Here is an 11045-nt window from a genome sequence, read left to right as displayed (position 1 = left end):
CCTAAGGGGTCTCCAGCCAGGGCAGGGCCTGCATGGGCACCAGCCTGCAGCAAGGGGGAGGGGCGGGGGTGGCTGTCACTTGCCTGGTCACCAGCTCAGGCCCTCCCCACAGTCACAGCACCTGAGAGACACCTGGCCCGTTTCTCCTTTATTATATAATCTGAGCCCCTGCTGTCACAGTCAGTCACACGGGACAAACAGCAAAGAAGCCCTGGACCCATCCCATCACCCAGAGGCGCAGGGGGCACGTCTAATCAGAGCCCTCTCCTGTCTTTGAAGACTGGTTCCCTCAGTTCCCTTGCTTGAGGAGGCTGTAAACCTGCTCCAGCATGTGGCCTAGGCCCTGGTCCTTGGGCATCCTGCTGGCCAGGGAGATCTGAAAACAGGCAGGTCCGGCGCCTCAGGGCTGCTGCCCCGCTAAGGGCTCCGCTAACCCCGGTGGTGTCCCTAAAACCACACCTCCAGGTGCATCCTGGGCCTAGGAATGTCGTCGGGGGCGGGGGTAAGATTCCTCCACACCTTCGACAGTCTGCTCTCACACGCCCCGCCCCCCCGTGCGCCCAGGCCACGCCCACCCTTCCCACCCAGCACCGCGGCAGGAGGTGACCAGTGTGGCAGCTTTAAGCCCGGGTCACTGTTCAGTCTGAACAGAACAAGCAAATATATGAAGCTGGTTCTCTGTAAAGCCGAGTGAGATGTGTCTTCTGAGAATGTGTCTTCTGAGAATGACTCCCAGGCAGGACACAAAAGGCTGCCAAGCCCTTGCTGACACAGACCGCTGACTTAACGAGGGGGGGGGGGGGAGGGGAGGGGGGGGAGCCGGGGGGGGGGGAGCGGGGAGAGCCGCGGGGGTTGGGGGGGTGGTGCAGGGCGGACTGGATCGGCCTACTCCCAGCACCAGCCCCTCTGCCTGGCTCAGCTCTGCTGTGCTTCAGACTCAGAGCCCCTCCTGTTCAGGGGCAGCGTCTCAGCCAGGATAGCCCCAGGGCCACAAGGGCTGCAGGCTTTTACATCTTCATCCGTACTTGATAGCCATCTCCACCACTGTCACCACCCTTGTGTGACAAACGTGACTTTTCTTTGGCAGCGCTTACATCTGACTAAAATACTTTTGTACAAGCTCACTTAACTCACTTTTCCTCGAGCTGCCTCTGGATATATTCTTGTGGGGCTCCCTGAGATCTTTACAAAAGGAAGGGCTTGCACAGGACTCGAGGTGTGAGCCTCACTCACCTTCAGCTTGTCCAGGTAGGTGTGCTCCTGGTTCCAAGGCTCCTGGAACCTGATGAAGTCAGGGGCGCCCCTGTAGAACTCTACCAGCAGCATCTAGTGGGAAAGGAACACATGAGCCCCAGCCGCTGCCGCCCTTCAAGGGGCCTCTGGACTAACGCAGCACAGCACGTAGGGGTTACCCAGTTCCCCAAGAGAGGGGCCCCCGAGCAGTGCCACCCTGGGGAAATGAAGGCATTTGGCAGGAGAGAGGGCTGCCTAGAGGAGAAGATGCCTCCCCCAGAAGCAGAAGAATCACTGAATGCAATTCTTTCTACCTCTGCAGCCCTGAAAGACTCCCTGGCCTAGCCTTAGTCTGAGCAGGAACATCTGTGAAGTCACAGGTGTGATGAACTAGCTCCATTTGTTTAAATGCCTATTGAATGGCAGAAGTAACACCTGAGGTCCTCACATATCTCCACTGGGAGAATCAGTGGCAGGTGCAGAAGCCCAAGGTAGGAGCGTCCCTAGCACCTTCCAGAACAGCAAGGAGGCCGGGTGGGGGTGGGGGGAGGGGCCGGGGCAGAGACTGGGGACTTGATCCTTAGAGCCCGTGATTTTCAGCAGCAGAAGAGACCTGATCTGGGTCTTGATGTGGCACTTTCAACCACAGCTTCCTGACTCCTAGAGTTATAGCCAACTAGTGGGGCGCCCTCAGCCCCCGCCTGCTCCTCCCAGGGTCCCCCACCCACACCACCCCAGAGTCAGCTTACCATCTCATGGAGGATGTCATTAGTCAGGAAGTTGTCCTGGACATAGGCCATTTCCACGTCCATTGGGATGCCATAGTCACTGGGCCTTTGCTGGCGGAGACAAGCTGGTCACCACTAGCTACCCCCGCCCCGCCCCCCAGCCCAATACTTCAGGGCACAGCAGGAAGTTCCCTGGGCTGGGGGCCAGGGAATCCACACTGCAGGCCTGGCTCTGGGCTGGGATCTCAGAAGAACCCAGCAATGTGACCTGGGAGGCAGAGTGGCCTCCATCACAGACACACACAGGAGTGGCCATGGCTCCCAAATTCCTTTCTAAAGCTGATTTCTGACTCCAAGACTGGACTTGGAGAATGAAACCAGACAGGTCTCAGGTCGGAGGCCATACTGGTAGCCAAGGCAGCTTGCTACAGTTGGAGCCCCAACCTTTTCAACATCACTCACACCTACTGCCTCAGCGCAATTATTATGTTCCTATCTCACAGATGAGACAATCTGAGGCCCCAGCTCCCCAGATGAGCCGGGAACCAGAGTACTGGCTTTCCGCCGCTAACAAGCCCTCCTGACCCCGCCCACAACCACAACCACGCAGGGCCCCATCCACACCTCCCCTGAAGCCCCGCCTACCTCAGGGGGCGGCATCACCCAGAAGGGCGAGATCTTGGACTCTGGGCCGGGGTTGCCAGAGTAGTAAGGGGCTGCAGACGGAGACACAGAGAAGGAGCTGGATCTGGGATCTCGGTGACCAGCAGGGCCCAGGCCCACCCCTTTCCCTGGACTCACAGCAGAGCAGGGCGAGGCAGGGCTGGAAACCGTTGCTGGAGCCCTGCAGCCGCAGCTGGTAGTCCATCTGCTTATCGATGTCCTGCAGCGACGGTAGCGCCGGGCTATGCGGGTGGCTGTGGTACCAGCCCACCAGGGACAGGCCGCGCAGGAGCAGGCTCTGGTAGATCTAAGGGCAGAGACGCGGCTGGGGCCGGCGCGGGACGGAGGGGTTCCACCAGCCCTGGTGCGTGACCGCCACTCCCGGCGGCCAGCACGCCAGGCACACACAGCCAACATTTAATGAGCGCCTGCTGTGTACCAGGCCTCTGAGGATACATCAGTGAGCAACCGAGACATACCCTGCCCCGCGCTCAGCAAATCCAGTGAGGGGGACAGTCAACAAAGACATAAAGAAGATGCTCCAGGCTTCTCCGGTGGCTCAGCTGTAAAGAACCTGCCTGCCAATGCAAGAGATAAAGGGTTCAACCCCAGATGCGGGAGGACTCCACATGCTGGAGAGTAAATAAGCCCATCCACAACAATTGAACCTGGGAGCCGCAACTACTTAAGTCCCTATGCTCCAGAGCCCGAGCTCTGCAATAAGAGAAGCCCCCACAACTAGAGAAAAGACCCAGCAGAGCCAAACATAAGTAATTTTGTTTTAAAGCCTCCTATATTCCCCGGTGGTCTAGTGGTTAAGGACTTGGACCTCTCACAGCCCCACAAGGGGTGGGTCTCAATCCCTGGTGTAGGAACCAAGATCCTGCAAGCCGCCGTGGCGCAGCCAAAATAGAATAATAATATAATAATAATAAAATAACAAATGCTCCTATTGTAAATCTAAGGCAAAATATTATTTTGCTCACTGCTGTATCCCCAGCTCAAGGAACAATTCCTGGCACACAGTAGGTACTCAATAAATAGTTAAAGAGGCAGATGTGCGAACGCAAGTAGAGGCAAGCGCAAGCCTAAAGAGAAAGGAAGAGGCGGGTGGAGAAAGCTGTGCACCAAATGCACACCTATTCTGTCCTCCGGAACTGACCATGCTGGAAAAGGTGGGGGTGGAGTGCTTAGTGCAGTGCTAGGCGCATACTAAGCACTGTTATGAAAACATCGAAGGAGGGCATTTAATATCTATCCGGCCTTTACCAGGTGACAGGCAGTCTGAGCGGGGAAGGGGCTGGCGGCATCTGCGCAGAGGAAGAATGACGGTGGGGGTCACAGGTGCAGGGACTGGAGCTCACACGTACCTATCTGCACCCTTGCTGAGTGGCGACACGGCGCTAGGCGCCCTGACGCAGTAGCCAGGACAGCTGTGTGCACACCAGCCTGCGCCCCCTCACCCACAAATGCCCCGTTGCCATGCGCCCCCTCACCTCCTCTTCCACGGTGGCTGCGGTCTCCGCGTCCCCCAGCCGGCTCCGACAGGGGAAGGCTCTGAGCACCGTGAGCACTGCACGGAGGCGGGAGAAGGGGTGGACATTGACCCTGGCCCCCAAACACCCTCTCTGCCCATGGGCCCCCAATACCCACTCTGACTGTTGATGTCCCAGCGGCCCCCCAGGTACCCCACGACCTGGCTGCGGGTCAGGTGGCTGTGGAAGTCCTGGGGAGGGGGAGGGACATGGGAAGACCCGCTCAGACTGTGCCTGGTCCCAAGGCCGTCCTGGGGGTCAGCCCACCCCCCTCCTTCCTCAGATATTGATTGAGTGCCTACTATTTACCAATAGTAAACAGAGCAGACAAGGTCTCTATTCCAAGGACCCTCTGGGCAGGGACCAGCCCCTCCCCAAGCCTGGGAGCCCCTGAGCCCTAAGGGACAAGGTAGGAGGTGGGCACACACCAGCAGGAACAGCACGTTGCTGGAGACGGCCACGTTGAACGGCTGGAACTTGTTGATAGCTGCGAAAGACGTTACTTCCACCAGGGTGTGGGGGTTCCTGTGGGAGCCAGGAAGGTTCCACAGCCTCAGGAACCCCAAGGCCCTTCCCTCACCCACACACTGGCTCCCTCGGTCCCACAGCTAGTTCTGAAGATCTGAGGCCTTGTCTCCATCCTTCCCCTGCCTGCCCTTGTCCCCCAACCCCATGCTGCAAGAGCTTCTGTAGATGGGGATGAGGGTGGGGGTTCTTCCAGCGGGCATGGGGTGCATCTGACCTGGCCGAGTCACGACTTCCCAGCATGCAGTAGCGCACCGGCACCCGGATCTTGTTGTCCACCCTTTTCCCTGGGGGCGTGGCCTCTGGGGAGTTGGCAGGGGGTGTTAAAGAAAGATGTCAGTATCAGTTTCTCCCCAGCCAGGAACTGGAAAACCAAGACCGGTTAGTCCAAGAAAGAAAGAAGACTCCAGGGGCAGTCTTAAAAAATCAAGAAAGGACTTCCCTGGTGGTCCAGTGACTAAGACGCCATGCTCCCAGTGCAGGGGACGTGGGTTCCACCCCTGGTAAGGGAACCAGATCGCGCAAGCGGCAACTAAGACCCAGTACAGCCAAATCAATCAATCAATCAATATTTTTAAAAATAAAGAAATCAGGCAGCAAGTCAACAAACTGGACATAAGAAACTAAAAAATCAGAAGAAGGGATCAGGAAATCAGGTGAGGACCAGTCAGGCAAAGAAATCAGGCAACAGGGCAAAGAAATCCTATGGAGGAGTAAGGATAAAGAAATTAGGCAGTGGGACCAAGAAATGTAGAATTAGAGCTTAAAAAGTCAGGCAGTGAGAGTGAAATTAGGCAGCGAGGGCTGGGAAGTCAGCCAGGCTTCTAGCGGGCTCTACACCCAGCCTCCTCTCCGGCCTGAGCTCTGTCCACCTCCCGCCACTGTTCCCACCTCCTCCCCTCCCCCACACCTCTTACCCGAATGGACAGGCTCCGAGGGGCCCTTCCCTTGCGGTCTCCTACTCTTGTCGTCCGCTGAGGCTGCTGTCAGAACCTCCTCCTCCTCTTCCTCTATCAGCGGCTCCTCCTCCTCTCCTTCGCTGGCCGGGCTCTGAGTGGGGTCGGGGTTGGGGGAAACGCGACGGGACTTTTAGCTGTATTCTCCATACCCTCCCCCCAAGTTCGACCAAGAACTCTGGCAGGCCAGAACCTGCCATTCCTGTCGTTGCCCCGGGTGCCCACTAGAGGGAGAGAGTGAGCAGAGACAATCTAGGATGTGGACCAGTTAGTTGCTCAGGCTGGAATACCGCCTCTGCCTATTACAAACTGACTTCAGGCTCTGCTGCTGCTGCTGCTAAGTCACTTCAGTCGTGTCCGATTCTGTGCGACCCCATAGACGGCAGCCCATCAGGCTACTCTGTCCTTGGGATCCTCCATGCAAGAATACTGGAGTGGGTTGCCATTTCCTTCTCCAGTGCATGAAAGTGAAGAGTGAAAGTGAAGTCGCTTAGTCGTGTCCGACTCTTAGCGACCCCAAGGACTGCAGCCCACCAGGCTCCTCCGTCCATGGGATTTTCCAGGCAAGAGTACAGGAGTAGGGTGCCATTGCCTTCTCCAGACTTCAGGCTCTATTCTCCTGTAAAACGGCACAATGACTTCTAGCCCCACAGGGGTGGCAAAAGGGTGAAATTAGATAATGCGTGCAAAGCATTAGGCATATGCCAAGCATATGCCCTGCTGCTCCATTCATCCAGCTGGCAAACACTTTGCATGGATTAGTTGATCAGATTCTCTCAACAACCTCTCCTCCTCCTTTCTCCTAAAGAGCCCTTCCTTGATGAGGTGACCTCTCTGTCCAAACCCAACAGCCACATCTCAGTCTCTGTCCCTCTCCTCCTCTCAGCAGCGTCTCCTGGTAACTCCTCAGGGATCCCCACCCCCGCACTGACCGGCTTACCTCCCACCACTCCTGGACCCCCTTATTCTCCTCCATCTCACTCGTTGGGCCAGGGCTGGGTCCTCCCGCCTCTTTATTCCCCCACCTACACCCCTTCTGAGGGGCCTCAAACCCCGTGTGCCCCCTGGACAACTGCCCACAGTCCTGACTCCAGGCTAGGTCTCCCCTGACCTCTGGACCCCAGGTCCGACTAGTCCCTGACATCTCAAAAGGGGGTGTTCACATTCAACAAGGCCACCCAGACCATCACCCTAAACTTGCTCCTCCACACATCTCCGATGAGGGTAATCCTGTCCACGCGCTTGCAAAAACATTTGGGGGAACAAGACATCTCCTAACACCAACATCAGATCCACCAGCAAATCACATCACATCCACTTTCAAAATTAACCAGAACTTACCCACTTCCTCCTCCTCAAAGGCCGGCCAGATACACCCCATCATCACCCACCTGAACCCTGAATCCCTGGCTCCTATTGTCCTCCCAACAGCGGCCACCAGGGGGCGCCGCTAATGACCTGACTCAGGCCCCACACCTACTCTGCTCACAGTACTCCAGGGATCCGACTTCCCTCAGGGTACAAGCCCAAGTCTTGCCCACAGACCACCATGCCCTCCAAGACTTGCCCCTTTCGCCTCCCTGCCCTTCCCTCCTCCCTCTCTCCCTATGATCACTCTCTGCTCCAGCCGCATCAGAGCCTTGCTGTTCCCCCAAAACACCAAGCCTTTGCACATGCTGTTTTCCAGAAAACTTTTTGCTCCCTGCCTCCACCCCTTCAGTTCACTGATCAGATGTCACTTTCTCAATGAGGCCTTCCCTGGCCATCCTATCCCTTTCAGCACTTGCATCCCCTGCCCCTGCTCACTTCTTCCAAAGTATGATAAGATGGACTTATTTCTTTTGTTTGTTTCTCTCTCCATGAAGGCAAGGATGTTTCTCATTTGGCTCTCTGCTTTATCTCCAGCTCGTAGAAGAGGGCCTGGCACACAGCTGGCATTTATTAAATGCTTCCTGAATGAATAGCCCTATGGTGTCGTGTGAAGGTTAGTTTTATAAGTCAACCAGGCTCAGCTATAGTACCCAGTTACTGAATCAAACACTAGTCTAGGTGTTGCTGTGAAGGCATCTGGTTGATGTGGTCGACATCTACAATAAGTTAACTTTCAGTAAAGAAGATTACCCTTGATACTGTCGGTGGGCCTCACCCAATCAGGTGAAAGGCCTTAAGAGCAAAACCTAAGGCTTCCTGGAAAACAAGAAATTCTGCCTCGAGACTGCAGCATCCAGGGACTTCCCTGGTGGTCAGGAGGTTAAGAATCTGCCTTCCAATGCAGGGAATCTGGGTTCAATCTCTTGTCAGGGAACTAAGATCCCACGTGCTGTGGGGCAACTAAGCCTGGGCACTCGGGAGTCCAAGCCACAACCAGAGAGAGGCACATCACTACAACAAAGAGCCCAGGAACCGAAACTAAGACCTGCTGCAGCCAAATAAAGAAAAACATTAAAAAAAAAAAAAAAAAGACTGCAGCATCAACTCCAGCCTCTGTGTGTATGTGTGTGTGTGTATTACTATCACAGCACTCAAGACCCTCCAAAATCTGGTCCCTGCCAATGCTGCCAGCCCCCTCAGCTACTAAGGCATTGAATCTCCAGTTGCATCAGCTAAAAATGGTTCCTTAAGCATCATGTGTTTCTTCATGCCTACAAAGCTGTGCATATGCCATTCCTTCCTCTGGAAAGCTCTTTACCCTTCATCTCACTCTGATCAACTCCTATTCATCCCTCAAGGCCCCAGCTCCAACATTCTCTCTCTGGGCACTCTTTATCCAGCAGTGAGTCAGAGAGGCTGAAGGATGTACCTCATCAGCGGCAGTTGCAGTCATATGGAGCTGGTTTCGGCGGAGCCAAGCAGCTTTGTACTTGTCCAGTTTCTGGCCCTTGTATTTGACAGAGGCCCAGCCACAGCCAGACTTCTTGGCCGGGTTCACCAGCTTCTTGCAATGAGTGGCCCAGGCGCTGGGTGAGTTGAACACCTGGCCTGTTTCCTGCCACACAATCCTTCCATCGGGCTGCAGGTCTCCCACGAACTTCTTCCCCTGCAATGACAGTGGGTTGGCTGAACCCAGGAGCTGGTACTCATCAAGATTCCCTCCTCCAGGAAGTCCTCCCTGACCCCATGCTGCTTCCCAGGGCTTGCCACCCATCTCCCACCTCCTTCCAGGAGGCTTACAGCTTAGGTATCATCCTGATCAGCCTGGATTGAAACCGTCAAGTTATGTGCCCATCCCCACTCCCTTCACTGGACTGTGAGCCCCAAAGGACAAGAACTGCATGTGACTTGATCTCCACTGGGTCCCTAACACCCAACACAGCCTGGGACACAGCAGATGCTCAATTCACAAGCTGCTCCCATTCACAAAGAGAACAATAACAATATGGTAATAATAACAAACACTTATAAGGGACTTACTGTGTAGCAGGCACACTACTGAGCAGCTTATTCATTGCATCCTCATGCAACCCCATGCGAGGAAAGAAAATCCCATTTTACGGATGGGGAAACTAGGATACGCATAAGTTGAGTGAAGTCACATAGCCAGGAAGGCACTAGTGTCTTCTCCGAGCCTAAGATCTCCTTTGTGGAATGGAGAGTTTGGTGAACAGTGTTCTCCCACCCAGAAAGGCTCCTGCTGGGTCAGGATGCTCTGTGCTTCAGTTTCCCCTCCTCACACCAGGGGCTCGGGTTGCGGCAAGAAAGCACACTGGACCCGGGTTTCCCCTTTTTGCACGAGCTGGAATGGGATGAGGCTGGGAGGCGCTCACCAGGTAGTAGATGGACAGCACTCCGGCGCCGGGCTCCAGCAGCGCGTCTTTGAGGAGCACCCGCAGCGTGACCGCGCGCCTAGTTAGCGCGCCCCCTGGCCCGCCGCAGCTCCCCGGTCCCGCCCCGCCGCCGCCTCCGCCGCCGCGCGCGCCTCCCGATGCCCCTGGCCGCTCCGGGTCCTCGGCCTCCGCCTCGTCCTCGTCTTCATCCGGCGCCTCCTCGCCCGCGGCGCCCGCAGGGGACAGCGGTTCCGGAGCTACGGGCAGCGACAGGCTGCAGCGGAGCCGTGCGCCCTGAGCCGGTGCAGCCACCCAGCCCGGTCCCCCACCGGCCCCCCGCCAGGCCCGCCGTACCTGCCATGGTCGTTCCGCCCCACGCCCCGCGCCCGGTGCGCCTCGGGCTCTTTCTTCCCGGCACGTGACGCGGCTCCGCCCCTAGGGGGGAGCACCTCTGCCATTGGCCGCCGCCGGTGGGCTACTGGGGGCTTGGCCAGCAGAGGCGAGCCGGGGAAAGCCAGACTCTGGCCTGTTCAAGCGGGAGAGGGAGGTGGGGGTTCAACCCTAGGGGACCATTCGGGAAACTGAGGCCTGAGGCCACCTTCCGTGGGAGGGAGGTGGTAACCGAGAGCTCGGGACACCACTGGGAACACTGAGGCCGGGGGCTTCCGCTTTCGGAGAACCAATGACTCCACCCGAGGTCACCGACTGAGGCCTGGGGCTGGGGGACTTAGCGGCGCTCAACCCGCTACGACTAGCGGGGAAATTGAGATACATGATCACTCCTAATGAGGGACCCACAGGCCTCAGCTGTTGGTACCAGGAAGACACTGAGGCCTGGGAGGATGAGCCCCACTGCCCTGGGGCTGCGGGCCAGAATCGAGGAAACAACCCGGCGCCTCGACTCTGAAGTGCCCAAGACGGGCGGCATTCTCTAAAGGGTTAATTTCCACCTTCCCCCGGCGGCCTTCGACTGCCTTGATTGGATTGCAGCTGAGCCCGCCAGCCAATTATAACTAGGTTATTTCATCTTCAGCCAATAGACGATAGAGGGTGGAATCCCTCCTGCCAGTCAAGCGTTAAATTGCTCCTCCTCGACCAGTCAGCAGGAGTCCCTGGGCCTTACGTGTCCAATCCATTTTAGGGTCTGGTCTTCAACCAACCAATCAGTTCGCGGCTCAAACCTCCCTTGAGACCCACCCCCCAACCTCTCCCACCCAACCCTCAGCTCGCGGTGCACGTGGGCGGAGACTGGCTAGGAGTGCGGGCGACAGCTGCTGCTCTTTTGTCTCTGGTCACTGTCCCAGGACCTTTGCCCCGAGGCGCAGGGCCACCTCCCAGTGCTGGGACTCCCCAACCCCAGGGAGGGCTGAAAGCCCTGGGCAGGGGCTCCCTCCAGCTGCACGGCAATTTTTCGGCTGGACTCAGCTACCGATGCCGGTCTGAAAGAGGGGACAGGCTGTTAGGGACAGGGCTGTCCAGCCACAGTGGTCTGGAATGAGTGAGCCTAGCTCCAAATCTTGCTCTACCATTTCCCAGTTCTGTGACTTTGGCCATGTGTCTCCACCTCTCTGCTCCTGCGGATAACAATTCCTACTTGAGAGTTGTTAAAGAACAGGACTTGACGTATAGTAAGAGCTGGGG

General features: G+C 56.8%; 1 protein-coding gene across 2 annotated transcripts; it reads right to left on the bottom strand.

Moving 5' to 3' along the window:
• Positions 1–135: 135 nt before the first annotated feature.
• Positions 136–10309, bottom strand: MPND (MPN domain containing). 2 transcript variants are annotated; one of them, XM_027547284.1, is made up of 13 exons: positions 9759–10309; positions 9405–9678; positions 8441–8677; positions 5602–5734; positions 4902–4986; positions 4588–4684; positions 4278–4350; positions 4121–4197; positions 2763–2931; positions 2607–2677; positions 1983–2072; positions 1234–1326; positions 136–376 (listed from the first exon to the last, which is right to left on the bottom strand). In XM_027547284.1, the coding sequence occupies exons 1-13, from the start codon at positions 9860–9862 to the stop codon at positions 290–292; spliced, it is 1590 nt and encodes a 529-aa protein (XP_027403085.1). In that variant the 5' UTR covers positions 9863–10309; the 3' UTR covers positions 136–289. The 2 variants fall into 2 exon arrangements, with proteins under 2 accessions (XP_027403085.1, XP_027403086.1); XM_027547285.1 differs by having other exon boundaries at positions 9405–9661; positions 9759–9847.
• Positions 10310–11045: the final 736 nt, after the last annotated feature.

This window comes from Bos indicus x Bos taurus, chromosome 7 (genome assembly GCF_003369695.1).
Source record: "Bos indicus x Bos taurus breed Angus x Brahman F1 hybrid chromosome 7, Bos_hybrid_MaternalHap_v2.0, whole genome shotgun sequence".
NCBI classification, from domain to species: Eukaryota; Metazoa; Chordata; class Mammalia; order Artiodactyla; family Bovidae; genus Bos; species Bos indicus x Bos taurus.
This window is presented reverse-complemented; position numbering and strand designations above follow the sequence as displayed.